This window comes from Pseudopodoces humilis, chromosome 25 (genome assembly GCF_049639895.1).
Source record: "Pseudopodoces humilis isolate 2021_Gansu_Grassland_sample_001 chromosome 25, ASM4963989v1, whole genome shotgun sequence".
NCBI lineage: Eukaryota > Metazoa > Chordata > Aves > Passeriformes > Paridae > Pseudopodoces > Pseudopodoces humilis.
This window is the reverse complement of record NC_142224.1, coordinates 1909491-1928088: the sequence shown is the minus strand read 5'-3', so window position 1 is coordinate 1928088 and position 18598 is coordinate 1909491. Positions and strand designations below refer to the sequence as shown.

At 53.0% G+C, this 18598-nt stretch overlaps 2 protein-coding genes across 4 annotated transcripts in view; one reads left to right on the top strand and one right to left on the bottom strand.

The window, feature by feature from the left end:
* The first annotated feature begins 266 nt into the window (after nucleotides 1-266).
* On the top strand, nucleotides 267-14912 carry FEZ1 (fasciculation and elongation protein zeta 1). Its single transcript, XM_014257332.2, has 10 exons — nucleotides 267-405; nucleotides 4952-5254; nucleotides 7943-8039; nucleotides 8909-9010; nucleotides 10218-10434; nucleotides 11623-11894; nucleotides 12475-12555; nucleotides 12949-13024; nucleotides 13520-13585; nucleotides 14748-14912. Exons 2-10 carry the CDS (start codon nucleotides 4980-4982, stop codon nucleotides 14762-14764), a joined length of 1203 nt encoding a protein of 400 aa, XP_014112807.1. The 5' UTR covers nucleotides 267-405; nucleotides 4952-4979; the 3' UTR covers nucleotides 14765-14912.
* Nucleotides 14913-16048: 1136 nt separating this feature from the next.
* The window catches only part of PKNOX2 (PBX/knotted 1 homeobox 2), a 92423-nt gene continuing 89873 nt past the window's right edge, over nucleotides 16049-18598 (bottom strand). For all 3 annotated transcript variants that reach the window (XM_088066775.1, XM_088066774.1, XM_088066776.1), the window contains 2 exons: nucleotides 18255-18433; nucleotides 16049-17590 (listed from right to left, as the gene is read on the bottom strand). In XM_088066775.1, coding sequence (XP_087922901.1) covers nucleotides 17343-17590; nucleotides 18255-18433 — 427 coding nt within the window. In that variant the 3' untranslated portion in view covers nucleotides 16049-17342. The remainder of the gene's footprint in view (nucleotides 17591-18254; nucleotides 18434-18598) is intronic.

Here is an 18598-nt window from a genome sequence, read left to right as displayed (position 1 = left end):
TTTGTACTTCCCTTTATTTTTATTTAATAATTTTAATTGCTTTATTTTCGAAAAGAAAAAAATTTGAGAGACATGACTTGACCTTTCTGTCATTTTTTTAACATTTCCTAGCTATAAATTCCTATTGTCGCTTCCATGGTTTCAATTACTTTCTCCTTTCTCCCTCAGCGTCACGGACACGCGCAGACCCGCGTGTGCAGATGAATGGATGGACACGGCCGGGGTTCAAAGGGATTTTTAGGGATCGGGAAAAGGATGGAGCCCCCCCGGGATGAGGGATGACGTCACGGCTTCCTTGACCACCATCCGCATCCCCCTTCCCGGTGACGTCACCAGTCCTCCCCCGCGCCTGCGCAGTGCGCGCGCAGCACCCCCCGGCGCGGCGCGGAGGATGCGGGGCTGCAGGTGGGTGAGGGGCCGGGGGCCGGGGGGGCTGCAGGTGGGTGAGGGGCCGGGGGCTCGGGTGGGCTGCGGGTGGGGCCGGGGGCTGTGGGGGCTGCAGGTGGGGCCGGAAGCCGGGGGGGCTGCAGGTGGGTGAGGGGCCGGAGGCTCGGAGGGGCTATAGGTGGGGCCGGGGGCTGTGGGGGGGCTGTGGGGGTTGCAGGTGGGGCCGGAGCCGGGGGGGCTGCAGGTGGGTGAGGGGCCGGGGGCTCGGAGGGGCTATAGGTGGGGCCGGGGGCTGTGGGGGCTGCAGGTGGGGCCGGGGCCCCGGGGGGCGGTGAAGGGTGCGGGGCTGGGGGGGCGATGAAGGATGCGGGGTTTGGGGGGAGCGAGGGGCGATGCTGGCCTCGCAGGCGGCCCGGGGGATGTCGCCCGGGGGTGCGGGGGGCGCATGGCGGGCCGAGGCTGCGGGGAGGGGGCGGCGGAGCGGGGCCGGGCGGGGGGCGGGGATGCGCTCGCGCACCGCGGGGGCGGTTCGGGGGTCTCGGGGGGCGCGGGGGGAGCGGCGGAGGGAGGGGAGGGGAGCACAGCGAGGGCGTGTCCGTGTGTGTGATTGTGGGAGTGTGGGAGTGTGATTGTGTGTGTGCGTGTGTGCAAGGGATGCGCGTGTGCGAGTGTGTGTGTGTGTCTGCGTGTGCAAGGGATGTGTGTGTGATTGTGACTGTGTGCGTATGTGCGCGTGTGTGCAAGGGATGCATGCGTGCAGATGTGTGCACATGCAGATGTGTGTGCGTGCAGATGTGTGTGTGCAGCTGCAGGTATGTGTGTATGTGCAGGTGTGTGTGTGTATGTGCAGGTGTAGGTGTGTGTGTGTATGTGCAGTTGTGTGTGCAGCGGGCACGGTGGGGCCCGTGGTGCGTGTGTGGGAATGCACAAGTGTGTGAGAGGATGCAGGCCTGCACAGGGGTGCAGTGTGTGTGTGTGCATGCACAGCACTGCTGTGGGGATGCATGAGTGCATGGCTGTGCACACACGGACCCTCTGTGGGGATGCATGAATGCGCAGATGCACCTGCAGGCTTGCGTGGGACAGGGTGTGCATGCACCGGGGCACGCGGGGGTGAGTGTGTGTGTGTGCAGTGTGTGTGTGTGTGCAGTGTGTGTGTGTGTGTGTGTGTGCAGTGTGTGTGTGTGTGCAGTGTGTGTGTGCGTGCAGTGTGTGTGTGTGCAGTGTGTGTGTGCAGTGTGTGTGTGCGTGCAGTGTGTGTGTGTGTGCAGTGTGTGTGTGCAGTGTGTGTGTGCAGTGTGTGTGTGTGTGCAGTGTGTGTGTGCAGTGTGTGTGTGCAGTGTGTGTGTGCAGTGTGTGTGTGTGTGCAGTGTGTGTGTGTGTGTGTGTGCAGTGTGTGTGTGTGTGCAGTGTGTGTGTGTGTGCAGTGTGTGTGTGTGTGTGTGCAGTGTGTGTGTGTGTGTGCAGTGTGTGTGTGTGTGCAGTGTGTGTGTCTGTGTGCAGTGTGTGTGTGTGTGTGCAGTGTGTGTGTGCAGTGTGTGTGTGCAGTGTGTGTGTGTGTGCAGTGTGTGTGTGCAGTGTGTGTGTGCAGTGTGTGTGTGTGTGTGTGTGTGCAGTGTGTGTGTGCAGTGTGTGTGTGCGAGTGTGTGTGTGTGAGTGTGTGTGTGTGTGTGTGCAGTGTGTGTGTGTGCAGTGTGTGTGTGTGTGCAGTGTGTGTGTGCAGTGTGTGTGTGCAGTGTGTGTGTGTGCAGTGTGTGTGTGCAGAGTGTGTGTGCAGTGTGTGTGTGTGTGCAGTGTGTGTGTGTGTGTGCAGTGTGTGTGTGTGTGTGCAGTGTGTGTGCAGTGTGTGTGTGTGTGCAGTGTGTGTGTGTGTGCAGTGTGTGTGTGTGTGTGCAGTGTGTGTGTGTGCAGTGTGTGTGTGTGTGCAGTGTGTGTGTGTGCAGTGTGTGTGTGCAGTGTGTGTGTGCAGTGTGTGTGTGTGTGTGTGCAGTGTGTGTGTGCAGTGTGTGTGTGTGCAGTGTGTGTGTGTGTGTGTGTGTGCAGTGTGTGTGTGCAGTGTGTGTGTGCAGTGTGTGTGTGCAGTCTGTGTGTGCAGTCTGTGTGTGCAGTCTGTGAGTGTGTGTGTGTGCAGTGTGTGTGTGTGTGCAGTGTGTGTGTGTGTGTGTGTGTGTGTGTGCAGTGTGTGTGTGTGTGTGTGCAGTCTGTGTGTGTGCAGATGTGTGTGTGTGTGTGTGCAGTCTGTGTGTGTGCAGATGCGTGTGTGTGCAGTCTGTGTGTGTGTGTGTGCAGTGTGTGTGTGCAGTGTGTGTGTGCAGATGTGTGTGTGTGTGCAGTGTGTGTGTGCAGTGTGTGTGTGCAGTGTGTGTGTGCAGATGTGTGTGTGTGTGCAGTGTGTGTGTGCAGTGTGTGTGTGCAGTGTGTGTGTGCAGTGTGTGTGTGCAGTGTGTGTGTGTGTGTGTGTGTGTGCAGTGTGTGTGTGTGTGTGTGTGCAGTGTGTGTGTGCAGTGTGTGTGTGTGCAGATGCGTGTGTGTGCAGTCTGTGTGTGTGCAGATGCGTGTGTGTGCAGTCTGTGTGTGTGTGTGTGCAGTGTGTGTGTGCAGTGTGTGTGTGCAGATGTGTGTGTGTGTGCAGTGTGTGTGTGCAGTGTGTGTGTGCAGTGTGTGTGTGCAGATGTGTGTGTGTGTGCAGTGTGTGTGTGCAGTGTGTGTGTGCAGTGTGTGTGTGCAGTGTGTGTGTGCAGATGTGTGTGTGTGTGCAGTGTGTGTGTGTGTGCAGTGTGTGTGTGTGTGCAGTGTGTGTGTGCAGTGTGTGTGTGCAGTGTGTGTGTGCAGTGTGTGTGTGCAGTGTGTGTGTGTGTGCAGTGTGTGTGTGCAGTGTGTGTGTGTGTGTGCAGTGTGTGTGTGCAGTGTGTGTGTGTGTGCAGTGTGTGTGTGCAGTGTGTGTGTGCAGTGTGTGTGTGTGTGCAGTGTGTGTGTGCAGCCCAGCACAGGTGCAGCACGCATGCATCTGTCCACAGACACTCCATGCACGTGTGCACTGCTCTGTGTGTACTGCAGGTACATGCAGGGACGGGCTCACCTGCAGGTGTGCCCTGTGTGTGTTGCAGGTGTGTGGGGGCACACGTGCATGGGGGTGTGCCTGTGCTGCACACGGCTGCAAAACTCACTCAAAACTCACTCAAAACCCTGCTCAGGGCAGGTTTTCCCCCCAAGCTGTGATGTTTGTGCTCCCCTCCACATCACCAGGGCTGAGAGAATGAGCTGGGGTACCGACACCTGTACTGGGCTGCTCCTGGCTTACTACTGAGTTACTGTTTGCTTCCTCTGAGGCTACTGCTAGGATGCTACTGGGATATTCTCCTGAGGGAGTAGTGAAATACTGTCAAGACACAGCTGAGATGCTCTCAGGATACTACTGAGATGCTATGAGTTTACTAGAATGTGTACAGAGAGCAGTAAGGCACTTCCAGAGTGGCACTAAGCTACTCTTAGGATACCATGTAGATGCTACTGGGATGCTGCAAGAGCTCCACTAAGGTACTATCAGGCTAAGATATTTCCAGAGCTGATACTGGGGTACTCATATGAAGGTGCCACTGGAGCAGCTCACACAAGGTTGATTTCAGCATAGTTACATGGTAGTAAGAAACCACCAACACACTCTGAGGGTAACAACTGTATCCCATTACACCACCATTAGGATCCTACCAGGATACTCATTATCTACTACTGTGATACTATCAGGGCACCAGGATGCTGTTGGGATGCTCCAGACATAGAATCAGGATATTCCTTCCTCTGCTAGTGCAGCACCAGGACAATGCTGAACTACTCAATGCTGAGCTGCTACTAGGATACTCTCAGTGTAGCATAAAGGTACTATCAAGATGCTGCTGAGTATTATCAGGGTAACATCCTGGATACTCCAGAGTATCACATTGCTAATGAGGCAGTACTAAGATACTACAGGGTCATTACTAGAACACAACAGTACTGGTACTACTGATAGTACCAGGATGTTATCACAAAGCTCCGAGGTGCAGGAGCCAGTTTCCAGTAGGATGCTCTCAGGATAAAAGTGCATTTTTATCCTAAAGTATCTGTAGGATACTTCCAAGATGCTACAAGGACACTAGAAAAGATGCTGGTAAGATACACCGGGCCAACATTCACATTTTTGGGACTCTGTCAGCACATTACTGATCCTTTCAGGCCACTTGCTTAGTACAAGGATACACCTAAGATACTACCACTTCAGGGAAGCAGCTAGTGCTATGACATTTTTTACAATACTATCAGGGTAGCACTAAGCTGCTTGGAGCACTACCAGCACTTTGTTACAACTAGGAAATTACTATCAGAATAGTGCCACAATATCAGAATATTTCTTCTGAAGGGAGTACATCTTGTTGGGATACTGCCAGGATACTCCAGAGATCCTGCTGGTTGTGTAACAGCCCTGGCAGTAGGGTTTCAGTGAGCGCAGCAGCAGCCAAAGGAACGGAGAGCTGGGTGTTGTAAGCTGTTAGTAGCCTGGTGCCTCACGGGCACGCTGTCCCTGCAGCTAAGGCAGCACATCGGTGTTGAGGAGGATGGAGGCGCCCCTGGTCAGTCTGGAGGAGGAGTTTGAGGAGGGGTCTGGGGACGATGGGGGGTCCCTGCAGCACGCTGCGGACCCGGCGCTGGCCGAGCTGGAGAGCTTCTCGGCCGAGATGATGAGCTTCAAGTCGATGGAGGACCTGGTGCAGGAGTTTGACGAGAAGCTCACCGTGTGCTTCCGCAACTACGACGCCGCCACCGAGGGCCTGGCCCCCGTGCGGGGGCGGCTCCAGGCGCAGGAGGAGGAGGAGCGCCTGCAGGATGAGGAGTGAGTAAGGCCCCCCTGCTCCTGGGGCCATTCTGCAAACCCTGAACCCCCCCAGCCCAGGGTAACTCCCAGCGCTGCAGCGTGGCCATGCTCCGTGTCAGGAGTAGCGCTGTAGTATCCTGTGAGGAAGGGTCTGCATGCTCAGCCCCTTGCACCACAGCACGGTCACACAGCAGCGTGGAGTAGCTGGGGAGTATCTTTCGAGTAGCTGTGTAGCATCCTATAAGAAGGACACCCTCAGGCCTTCATGCATCCTGTCATGGTGGTGAGATACTCCCCTTTCCCAATGTGCAGTCCTGCTCACAGCGTGATTGTGTGGCACTGCAGAGTAGTGGTGTAGTATCCTATGAGTAACACCCCTCCAGGGCCTGTTGCACCTCCTTGCACTCTTCCATGAGTCCATCATGCAAATCCATGCCTGGGCTGTGCTGTGACCCTACAGCACCTTGGAGTAGCTGTGTGGGACCCTTGGAGTAGCAGCCTATGAGGAGGAAGAGCAGCATGTCCCATACCACATTGCAGGGGGCCACAGCTCTGTCTGTGCAAGGAAAGCGCCAGGGGCTGAGCATAAACCTTGAGTAAGGTGTGAGTAGAGTTCAGCCACCCCCTCTGTACCATGCTAGGGGATGGCCAAATTCCCTAAGGTGAAATTCCCCTCTAGGCTCCCCCAATTATTCCTGTGCCTTTTGTGTTAAATTCTACAGTTTCATTAAAAACCTTGGTTTGTTACAAAATGCCATTTTTTCCTGCAAATCCTTGGGCTTTTTCCTCATGATGATTACACACAATCACATTTCTAGTGGATTTTTTGTGTGTTTAATCGGGATTATTCCAAAATTACTAACCCTTACTTCCACCAAACGAAGGGGTTGCTTTCAACCCAAAAAGCCCCAAATCTGTCGGTTTTGTTGCTTTCTGTTTGGTTATTTTTTCCCCCAAACCCACTGAGGCTGAATTGATTTTTGCAATTGGTTGAATTCATGGTTTTTTCAGAGCAAAACGCAGCTTGGCTGCGCGCCGGGGCTGCCGTGCTGTCGCCGCTTTGTGCCACTTATTGTGTCTTTTTTTGGGTCACTTTGGGCAAAACAGGGCTTTTTTTTTAGTCTTCTTTGAATGAGCCCTGTGTGCAGACTGGGGGAGGGGCCACAGCCTCACAGGCACTGAATTTCCAGAGTTTTTAACCATTTCTTGCCATAATTAACTCAGAAATCACTGCTGGTCTCAGCCTGCCTCTGTGGGGTGCTGGTCCTTTAAGAACAAAAAAATAAATAAAAAGCAAATTTGGGGGGGGATAATTACTAATTTGCTGTGCTTTGTTAAAAAATAAGTATTTAAGATTTGGCATCCACATTTTTCTATGTTAATTTTTGCAATCTGTAATTCCAAGGGGAATTCAGCCCTGGTGAGGAAAGAAATATAATAAATCCCAAAAAATGAGCAGTTTTGGGGTTGGAAAAGGGGAAAATGGGTTTGGGGTGATTTTCAGGATTTGGATGTGGCACCACTGTGGACTGAACCCACCATTCTGGTGGGAAAATGGGGGGGTTTGCCTGAGATGGGGAGAAAATGTAAGAAAAAAGGAAGAATGAGGGGGAAAATGGAGAAAATGGCAGGGAAAGTGGAGAAAAGGGAAGAAATGGAGGAGAAAGACAGAAGATGGCAAAAAAAAGAGCATTTTCTCTTTTTCCTCATTTCCTATTTCTCCTGATTTTTTTCTCTTTTTTGGCCATTTTCCTTCTTTTCCTATTCCCTATTTTCTCCCCTTTCCCTTTCTTCCCCTTTTATTCCTCTTTCTCCATTTCCCACCATTTTCCTTCTTTACCCTCTTTCTCATTTTTTCTTCCATTTCCCCCCTTTTACCCAGATTTTCCTTCCTCCACTTCTTCCCCTTTCCCCCCTTTTTGCCCCTTTTTCCATCTTCTTCTTTAGCCCTTTTTTCTATTTTCTCCTGTTTCCCCCTTTCATTTTTTCCCTCGTTCCCCTCCTTTTCCTTCTCTATTTTCTCCTCTTTTGGTCAGTTATTTGGGAATGCATTTTAGGATATTTCTGGGGGTTGAAAAGTGACATTTTGGGGTCTCTGGGGTATTTCAATGAGGAGGTTGAGTGGTTGGAACATGACAGGGTGACATTTTGGAGCTTTGGAACCTTTAAGGGCATTTTGGGGTTATTTCAGAAGAACATTTGGGGACAGTTTGGAGTGTTCCAGGGCAGCATTTGGAGCTGTTTTGAGGCCTTTCAGAGTCTTGTGGCTTTGAGGCTGCTTTAAGATAATTTTTGGGTCACTTCAAGGCATCATGGTGATGTTTTTGAGTGGCATTTGGGGACATCTAGAGACATTTTGGGACGCTGCTGTGGCCTTTTGGAGTGTTTTGATAGCAGCATTTCAAAATGACATTTAGAGGGCATTTCAGGGCAGTTATTTCGTGATGCTATTTTGAGAAGCTTTGGGGTCTTCTAGAATAGCATTTGGGGTTTTCTAGGATAGCATTTGGGGTCTTATAGCATTTGGGGATTTCTAGGATATTATTTGAGATGTTTTGGGATGTTTCAGGTGTCTGTTTTGGGATTTTGGAGGTCATTTTCAGGATGTTTCTGGGCTGTATTTTGGGATGTTTTGTGGCATTTTGGCATGCCGTTTTTGGGATGTCTCTCTGAGATGGTCAGCACTCACCACCTGCCTCCCTGCAGGGTCTGGGATGCTCTGACCGATGGCTTTGCCCCCCGGAGCTCCCCCCGGCCGTGGCAGCTCCCTGGGACCGAGGCCCTTGATGGCACCGACCCCCAGGTACGGCTGTGGCACCCCTGTCCCCACACGCTCCCCTGGCAGTGATTGACAGCTGTCAATCAACCCCAAGGCTCAGTGACCATCATGACACTGCTAAACTACTCGTTTAAGCATCTGGTCTTTGGCAGTTTGCCCCTGTGTCACGGGGGGGGTGGGTGTTTTTGGGGTAGGAAATGTGTTTGTAGTGAGCTTGTGCTGTCAATCGCTGCTTTTGGGGTTATAAAAATGTCCCAATATCCACGGAATTTAACCCATTTGGATGTAACGGCCTCTTGCTAAAGGGGGAAGAGAAGATAACTTCCTTGGGTTATTTTCTGCTAAAAAGGTGAAAAGATAGTGAAAGTTGGGAAAAAAGAAGATGCCTCCTCACCCAACATCTCCATCCATCCATTCCCTGGTGGTGTTCCCCTCTGCCATGTCCCCAGCCGGTGTCCCCACCCCGTGTCTCCATCAGAGCTCTCCCATTCCACTCCACCAGCCCCATCCAGCATTCCCAGCATCTCCACCGAGCGTGTCCAGCCCCACTCCCCATCCAACACCTCCATCCAGCAGACCTGGGCTTCTCCCTGTCGTCTCCCTAGTCCATTCTGCAACTCTCCATCCATCTTCTGGCAACACCTCCCCCTCCAGTGCTTCCATTGTCTCCAGTGTCCCAGTCCAGAGCCCATCCAACATCCCAATCCAGCATCTCCATGTGATGCCCTCAATCCAGCACGTCCCCACCCAGTGTCTCCCCATTTGATATCCCCACCCAGTGTCTCCCCGTGCCACCCCCATGTCCCCCTGAGCCAGGGTTCCCTGGTGGCTCCCCCCATGCCAGGCCCAGGCCAGTGGTGCCACCAGGGCTGCCCAGCCTGTATCTCCTGCAGCTCGGTGGGAAGGAGGAGGAGGAGGAAGAGGAAGAGGAGCTCACTGAGAGGAGTGAGCAGGACTCTGGGATCAATGAGGAGCCACTGCTGACAGCTGAGCAGGTACCCCATGGGCATCTGGAGCCCTGCATGTCCTCCAAAAGCCAGTCTTGGCCACCTCAGCCCCATGACCACGAGCTGAAAGCACAAGAAAAAGCCAAATCCCATCACCTTGGGATGTGGCGTGCAGGACCTGGAATGTGGATGTAGACAGAAGTGCAGGTGGTGGGTGCCAATGTGGGATTTGGGTGAACGTGGTGGCCTGTACAAAATGGGTGCCATGGGAGGACGGGCCAAAGTGTGGGGGCAGAGGTGGGATGGAGCTGCAGGATGCTGGTGTGGATGCGGGATGCAGGATGCAGGTGCAGGTGCAGGTGTGAGGTGCAGGATGCAGGGTAGAGGTGTGGAGAGGGGGATGTGGGGTGTGAATGCAGGATAGAGAATGCAAGTGCAAGTACAGGATGCAGGAGGAGGAGGTGGGTGCAGAGAGCAGGATGCAGATTCAGATGTGGATGCAGGTCCTCAGTGCCCATGGAATGTGGGATTTGGATGTAGATGGAAATGTGGGATGCAGATGCAGGATGCAAATAGAGGACCCAGGGTACAGATGGATGTGAATGGAGGTGCTGATGCAGGGTGAAGGGAGCAGAATGCAGATGCAGGATGGAGGGAGCAGGCTGCAGGTGGAGGATGGAGATAGAGGATGCAGGTGCAGGATGAAGGGAACAGCTGCAGGTGTGGCTGCAGGACAGGGTGCAGGTGCAGGACAGCTGCAGGTGTGGCTGCAGGACAGGGTGCAGGTGCAGGACAGCTGCAGGTGTGGCTGCAGGACAGGGTGCAGGTGCAGAACAGCTGCAGGTGTGGCTGCAGGACAGGGTGCAGGTGCAGGACAGCTGCAGGTGTGGCTGCAGGGTGCAGGTGCAGGACAGCTGCAGGTGTGGCTGCAGGACAGGGTGCAGGTGCAGAACAGCTGCAGGTGTGGCTGCAGGACAGGGTGCAGGTGCAGGACAGCTGCAGGTGTGGCTGCAGGACAGGGTGCAGGTGCAGGACAGCTGCAGGTGTGGCTGCAGGACAGGGTGCAGGTGCAGAACAGCTGCAGGTGTGGCTGCAGGACAGGGTGCAGGTGCAGAACAGCTGCAGGTGTGGCTGCAGGACAGGGTGCAGGTGCAGGACAGCTGCAGGTGTGGCTGCAGGATGTGTGGGGTGCACGGTGCAGAGGCAAGGTGCAGGTTGGATGCAGGTGCACATGGAGGTCCCTGGTGCCCCGCAGGTCATCGAGGAGCTGGAGGAGCTCATGCAGAGTTCACCTGACCCCGAGGCTGACCCTGAGGGTGAGGAGGAAGAGGAGGAGGAGGAGGATGAGGATGAGGAGGAAGAAAGCAAGGCTGATGCTGAAGGCAAAGGTGGTGGCGGGGGCACGGAGCCCATCGTGCTGCGGGAGCTGCATGCTTTCTCCCCTGCCTTCAACAACAACTGCTCCCACGAAGGTACGGCCAGCAAAGCCCAGGCCAGTCACTGTCTGGGGACAATTCCAGCCAAATTGGACAACTGAGTCTCTCCAAGCCTCAGTGCTCTGGGACTTGGCCAGAAGGGCTTTTGGCAAAAACTGTGAAGAACGCAGGGATCTGGCTTTTGGTGTGGAAAGGCACGTGGGGTTCACCAGAAGCCTTTGTGTTGTGCATGGGGTGTTCCACGCACGTGAGATTTGTCACTAGTGCCATGGGCTGTGTCACCAACAAGCCCAGGCTCTCCACTAATTGCTCTGCTCTTTATCACACTGTGCAGGTTACTAATCACACCATGTCACTAATTGCACCGTGCATGTCACTAATTGCACCGTGCATGTCAATAATTGCACCATACATGTCGCTAATTGCACCATGCATGTCACTAGTTGCACCACACATGTCACTAATCACACCCTGCCTGTCACTAATTGCACTGTGAATATCACTGAGTGCACCTTGCATGTCACTAATGGTGCCAGGAAGTTCCTGAATTGCTCTGGGCACGTTGTTTATGGCGCTGAGCGGATCAGTAATTGCACAACGGGTTTCTCTCTTGGTGTCTCAGAAAATGCAGAGCACATCTCGCTCAGCACGAGATGCATTTTAATGGTTGCAGTGTGCGTTTCACTGACTGCTCTGGGGGTGTCACTGATATTGCACCAGGCTTTTCCCTCGTTTCCCCATGCATGGCACTGGCTGCAATGGGTCCAGAGGAGGCCACAGAGATGCCCCAAGGGCTGGGGCGCCTCTGCTCTGGAGCCAGGCTGGGAGAGCTGGGGGTGCTCAGCCTGGGGAAGAAAAGGGAGAGCTCAGAGCCCCTGCCAGGGCCTAACGGGGCTCCAGGAGAGCTGGAGAGGGACTGGGGACAAGGGATGGAGGGATGTGACAAGGGGGGAATGGCTTCCCACTGCCAGAGGGCAGGGATAGATGGGACATTGGCAAGAAACTTCCGTGTAAGGGTGGGGAGGCCACAAGGTTTCCAGAGCAGCTCTGACTGCCCCATCCCTGGAAGTGCCCAAGGCCAGGTTGGACGGGGTTGGAGCACCCTGGGATAGTTGTCCCGGCCCCATGGCAGGGAGGTGGGACGAGATGGGCTGTGCGAGCCTTCCAACCCCCCAGCCGAGGGCTGTCCCCTCGGACACGAGCCCGTCTGTGCTCCGCGGGCAGGGCTGGGGCAGCTGTCGGCGCGGGAGCTGCTGGCGGCCGCGGGCCGGGCGGAGGCGGCGAGCCGGGCGCTGTCGGCGGAGCTGGTGGCGCAGCTGGCACGGAGGGACGAGCTGGCCTTCGAGAAGGAGGTGAAGACGGCGTTCATCGGGGCTCTGCTGGCCGTGCAGGGCGAGCAGCGAGAGCAGCGAGAGGCCGCCCGGCGCCGCCGCAGGGACAAGGGGCTGAGCCTGCAAGGGGCGCGCTCCGAGCGCGGCGGCCACATGCCCCGCAAGGTGCTGGGTGCGGGGACATCGGAGGGAGAGGAGGAGGCGGGGGGATGTGGGGACAGGATGGGGCAAGGGGATGAGGGATGGGATGGGAAGAGTGGCAGGATGGGGCAGAGGGACGTGGGGGCAATGAGGGATGGGATGGGATGGGATGGGATGGGATGGGATGGGATGGGATGGGATGGGATGGGATGGGATGGGATGGGATGGGATGGGATGGGATGGGATGGGATGGGATGGGATGGGATGGGATGGGATGGGATGGGATGGGATGGGATGGGAATAGTGGCAGGGTGGGGCAGAAGGACATGGGGGTAAGGCAGTGAGGGATGGGATGGGAAGGGAATAGTGACAGGATGGGGCAGAGGGACAGGGAATGGGAAGGACACAGCACAGGAGGTCATGGAGCAAGGACGGGAGAATGTGGGACAGGGGGACTTGGAGCAGGGGGACAAAGAGATACGGGATGTGGATATGGAGCAGGGTGATAGCATCTGGGCAAGGTGTGGATGTGGGAGTCAGGGAGTTGTGGGGGATGCTGGTGCCACTGTCCCTGGGAGGTGACAGGGTGACATTGTCCCCCCAGCGCTTCAGCATGGAGGGCATCTCCAGCATCCTGCACTCCGGCCTGCGCCAGACTTTTGGTCCTACCACCAACGAGAAACAGGTGCCCTTTTCCCCCCCAAAATTGCCCCAATCTGTTTGTTTTCACTCCTCCCTGCACTCCCAATTCCCCTGCACCCCCCCAACCCCCTTTTAAAATGTTTTTTAGTTTCACAACACTGCTCTATCCCCTACACCCTGCTAATCCCTCTTGGAAAAATTACCTGTTTTCACCCCAAAAAATCCTTCCTGAGGAGGGATGGATTTGGGTGGAGTTTGCAGCACCCAGTTACTTCAGCACTCCCCAAAATACCTGCAAATCAAATGCAATTGCAGGAATTTTGCAGAAATACTCTATTTTTGCACAAAAATTGGGTGATTTGTCTCAAGGCAGTGCAAAAAGCAGCTGGTTTTGTGCAATCTGTGTGGGGTTTTGGGGTGGCTTTTGTTTCTGCAGTACCTGAACACAGTGATTCCCTACGAGAAGAAGGGCTCACCACCCTCCGTTGAGGACCTGCAGATGCTCACCAACAGTGAGTATTCATTCAAGCTGCTGTTTTGGGTCAGCATCAGATGTTTAGGGGGCACAAAGGCACATTTAGCTTTGCCTCAGAGGCTGCAGTTTGGGGTATCATTGCAGCACAGCTGGTTTGGGGGATTTTTTGCATCATTGCAGCATGGGCAATTTAAGGTGCTACCACCCATGTTGCATCATCATTGCAACAAACCCACTTGGAGGGGAAAATGCCTGGTTTGCATCACTGCAGCACAACTGCAATAATTGCTCTATGCAGGCAGACACCTTCCCCCAATTCATGCTCCTTTTACCAGGGTTTATTTGGGGGTAAATCACCCATTCTGCATTGCCTCGGATTGGCAAACTGGGGGCAAAAGTCCTTTTTGGATGTTCCCAGACCTGCTGCTTAAATCGTTTGTGGAAATTGTACATCAACTGTGGGGCTGGTTTGGGGGGAAAAGGGAGGTTTGGGGGCAGCAGGGCCAGGCTCACAGCTTGTTCCCCCTCACAGTCCTGTTTGCCATGAAGGAGGGGAATGAGAAGGTGCCCACTCTGCTCACGGATTACATCCTCAAAGGTACCTGCACCCTCCTGCCCCTCCATTGCATCCTTTGTGCATCCCTTCCCTCCTGCAACCTCATTTGTCCCTTTTGCATCTCCTGTGCATCCTCTGTGCATCCTTGGAGAATCCCAGATACATCCTGTGTCACTCCTTCCATTTCCCTCATGCATCCCTGGTGCATCCTCCACGCATCCTTCAGGAATCCCAGGTGCACCTCCTGCACATCCCTCAGGCATTCTTTGTACAGCTCTGCTGTTCTGCCACACCTCTGGGGGGCCCTGTGCAGCTTCCTGCCCCATCCTGGGGCCCATCTGCTTCATCCACACAGCCTCAGCACCCTCTGCACGCCCCCTCTCACCCCCACACCCCATCAGGCACCCTCCTCTGCCTCCCTTGGGCATCCCCATCCATCTTCCTTGCATCTCCCAGGCACCCTTGTGCATCCCTGCACATCTCTCACACCCCTCTTGTGCATCCCTGCACATGTCCCACACCCCTCTTGTGCATCTCCCTGAGTCCTCGTGTGTCCTTCATGCTCTTTCTGTGCACTGCTGTGTGTGTGCATTCCCTGTGCATCCTCATGCATTCTGGTGCATCCATGTGCATTGTGGTGCATCCCTGTGCAGTGTCCTGCATTCCAGTGCATCCTCATGCATCCCTGTGCTTCCCTGTGCATTCCAGTGCATTCCCTTGCACACTTGTGCATCCTCCTGCATCCTGGTACATCCCTGTGCATCCTCATGCATTCCTGTGCATCCTCATGGATCACAGTGCATTCTTAGGAATTCCAGTGCATCCTTGTGCATCCCTGTGCATCCTCACGGATCACAGAGCATCCTCCTGCATCCCTGTGCATCCTCACGGATCACAGAGCATCCTCCTGCATCCCTGTGCATCCTCACGGATCACAGAGCATCCTCCTGCATCCCTGTGCATCCTCACGGATCACAGAGCATCCTCCTGCATCCCTGTGCATTCTCCTTCATCCCAGTGCATCCTCATGGATCCCTGTGCTTGCTCATGGATCACAGCACCTCCTCCTGCATCCCTGTGCCTCCTCCTGCATTCCAATGCACCCTCATGCTTCCCCCCCACACCTGTGCATGCTCCTGTCCCACTGCAGCCTCGGTGCCCCCACCCTCTCTCTCTCTCTCTCTCTCTCTCTCTCTCTTGGCAGTGCTCTGCCCGACCTGACGCGGTGCTGCCCCCACACTCCCACCCCGGCGCCTCCAAAACAGGGCCAAACCCAAGGAAAAAGGGGTCACCCACCCGTGGCTGCCCCACCCTGCACTTCCCCCTTTGCACAGCTGGGAATAAAGAATTCCTTACATTAATTAAGCAACTGGTGTCCGGTGTCTGTGTCCCCTCCTTGTTTGTGGAGGTGCTTTGCGACTTTTAGATAGGAAAATTATGTTTTTAAGCAAAAAAATCCCTGCACAGACTTAACTGCAGTGCTCGGGAATATTCTGGGATCTATAAAAAACACAAACTTCTGGCTAAGGAGCTGCTGGGTGCTCAGAGGCAGCTGCAGCTGCCACCATCAGAGGGGCAAAATTCAGATTAAATTCCATTCTCGAGGGTTTTTCCCATTTTTTTCACTTTTCTGCAGCCAAATTTTCTGCTAAAAATTGTGCAAACATCACCTTTTTTCCCTTATTAAATCAACCCATTATGAAGGAATGGCTCATTAAGGGACAGGGGGGCTTCCATCACTTCTGTTTTTGGGAGAATTTCTCTGTTTTGGGGTTTGTCACTCATTTTGGGGAAGAGTGCCTGATTTTGGGGTAGTTGTTCATTTTTGGAGAGTGTTGTCCATTTTGGGGTAAATTCAGTCATTTGGGGGGAAGTCACTTATTTTGAGGAGAGTCACTCATTTCCAGAAGGACCAGTTTGGGACATCATCCTCTGGGGACATGTCACTCATTTTGGGGGAGAATTTTTGGAGAATACAACTCCTTTTGGGGTGAGCACCCATTTTGGGGGGGAAATCACTCATTTCAGGGAGAGATGAGCTCCCTTTTGGGTCATCATTTCATTCTGAGGAGTGATTTTTGGAGACCATCACTCAATATGGGGTGAGCATCACCCATTTTGGGGTTGTCTGTAACATTTTAGGGGAGTTTCTGGAGGGAGAATCACTCATTTTTGAAGAACACAGCTCATTTTGGGGTGTGCATCACTGGTTTGGGGCAAAATCCCATTGGAGCTTGTTTGAGGGGGAAAACTTTCATTTTTGGCAGACCATCACTTTTGGAAGTATAAATCTAATTTTCTCCACATTACTCAATTACCAATTTAAGTCCATCCACTCATTTTGGGGGTAAATTAGTTTTATGAGAGGAGTTCTGCCCATTTTGGGGGGTTATTCCTGCATTTTGGGTCTTCTCCACTCAAAGGAAGAAGCTGCCAAGAAAATACAGGTGCGACCCCTCATCTTGTAGCACTTTATAATAAATGGCCAGGAATTAATACTAAATTACAATGAATCCTTTATGAAATTACAGATTACATTCACGCCAGATCAGTATCCAAAAATAGGCATTTTCTGCCCATTGCATCACTTGTGGTTTTGATCCCAGCTCTTGTTCAGGTTCTTTTGTCAACTCTTCAAGAGCCAGGAAAAAAAAGGACAATGTGGGCAAAAAGCCACCAAGAGAATGAGCCTTCTCCTAGAATCTCACATTTACAGCAGGAACCTGCAGAAGACAATTCCTTTATTTTTGCCCTGGTTTGCTTTTGCATTTCCTCCCATGCCACATTTTAAGGCGAGTACACCCTTTTGCTAGCATTTCAAATAAAAAAAACCCAAAATACAGGGTTTTTGGCATCTTCCCTCCCCCACAGGGCTAAAGCTCCACCCTTTTCCCATGTGGAGGGACAATACCAGGGAGAAATTATCTTTTAAGCAATAATACTGAGTTTCCTTCCACCCAGGCGAGTCTTGGGCATCGCCATTCAATTTTGGGTGAAATCTTGCTATTTTTAAGACCAATTTTTCCCCATTTTTAACTAACTCTGTGCCAAAATGCCTTGGAAAAGTTTTACTTTCGGCGGCCTTTGCCCCAACTCTGCGTCCAATCTCGGCCCTTAAGGATGAGAATGGGGTGAGTTGGTTTTCTTTTCAGATTCAGCAGAGGTTTCAGCACATAAATTAAAGGATTTGGAAGAATTTCCTCCCTTTTCCAGAAAGTTGTGTCCAGAGTCACCAAACAGCCGCAGCATCGGGGCCAGAGTTGGGAGGTTTGGGCAATCCCATGAGTCGAGCAGCAAACCCTCCTCGCAGAATTTGCACTCGCTGATTGTTTTTCTTCCCCCTCCATGCCAGTATTTACTCCTGTGAATGACCTTTCTGGGGGAAAAATCCAAAAAGCATCAAGTCCTGGGGTTGGTTTGGCTTTTCTTTGCACCAAGAAATCCAAGGGATGGACGCCGTGGCCCACCCGCCACTGCCCAAACAGCATCCGAGCATCACGTGGGGAAAACAACTTCCCCTAAAAATGCTTTTGCTTACCAAAAAAATGAAGGGAAAAAGAAAAATAAAACCTGAAATAAAGGATTAATCTGGCCACAATATGTGCCTTGTAAACGTGTGTCCTTCACTTCCGTGCGCTGCCATGGTGGTCCCCGCGCTCCTGTGGGCAGCCAGGGCCTCTGCCAGCGCCACCAGTTCGTTTTTTTCTCACTAATTTCTTCTTCTTGCCTTTTCTTTTTTGCATTTCAGGGGGAATTTTGTATCTGGTGCTGTCAATGATTTGGGAGGGTGCAGGGGGAGCTATTCCAGTGAGTCACTGTGGTCCAAACCAAGGTCAGCGCCAGGTGCTGCTGGGAGGCCGCCAGGCTCTTCCTCCAGCTCTTCCTCCTCTTCCTCCTCCTCCTCCATCTCGTCCTCGTCCTCCTCATCCTCCTCCTCTTCCTCAGTGCCATCCAGGGAGTCGTCATGGGCTGCCAGCATTGCCTGCTGCATGGCCATGGTGGCAGTGGCTGATGAGAGGGGTTGGAGGTTGTCCATGCTGAGCGAGCCTGGAATTAAAAGTACAGAAATAAGGACAGAAATCCAGAATACAGAAAGGACAAAAGAAGTGCGTAAAACAAGAATAACTCAAGTGAGAAGCTTCACCCACAGGGTGTCCCACCTACCCCAGTCACTCTGCAAGGTCCAGTCCTTAAATTTTTTAGCTAATACATCATTAAATAACAAGAAACCTTAGTTCTGAGCAAGTAGATGCCCAAATTGGTTGGGCAGATCTTCTCTTCATCTTCTCTCAAGTCCTACCTTTCCTTCTCTTCATCTAATCTGGTGTATGTTAATTTCTGCTCTCTTCACCTTCATCTTCTCTCTTCATTTTCCTCATCTGTTCTCTGTTCATCATCTCTCTTCATCAGCATCATCTTCTCTATTCTTCACTTTCACTGTCTGTTTTCATCTTCTCTCTTCCCATTTTGTCTCAATGTGTCTTCTCATCTCCATCTTTCTGTGTCTCCCCTCCCTCCCTTCCCCAGCTCCTCAGGAGATGCCCCACAGTGGGTGATCATCACTGGTGGCCAACCGGAAGGCTCTTCTCGCATGGGCCACCTCGTGTGTTTCCCCACAGCTCAATAAAGGGCTCTAGAAATTACCAATTAAGGCCATAATTAGTGCAAGGCACTTCCTGGAAGGGCAGGGGCCACCGGGGCTTGTCCTTACCATCAGGATTTGTCCCTGAATTTCCCCCCTGCTGCTGCAGGACGCCGGCGGCGATGGAGTTGGGCCAGAACCGCTGCGTGGGCCGGTGCTGGGATTTGATTTTCTTGGCTTTGGGGGCTGGGTCTGGGTTGCTGGCATCGAGCATTGGCTGCAGGATGCGCCGCCGGGCGTTTATGAACCTTCCATGGAAAAAAGAGAACACTGGAGTAAGAGTTGTTACACCAATACCGAGTTAAAACAACATTATAGCAAATCAATGAGTTGAAATATAATAATAATACTTTAAGAAATCAGCTTCATGCTTCGAGAAGCTGGGGGATTTTTATTTGCCTGTGGCACATTAT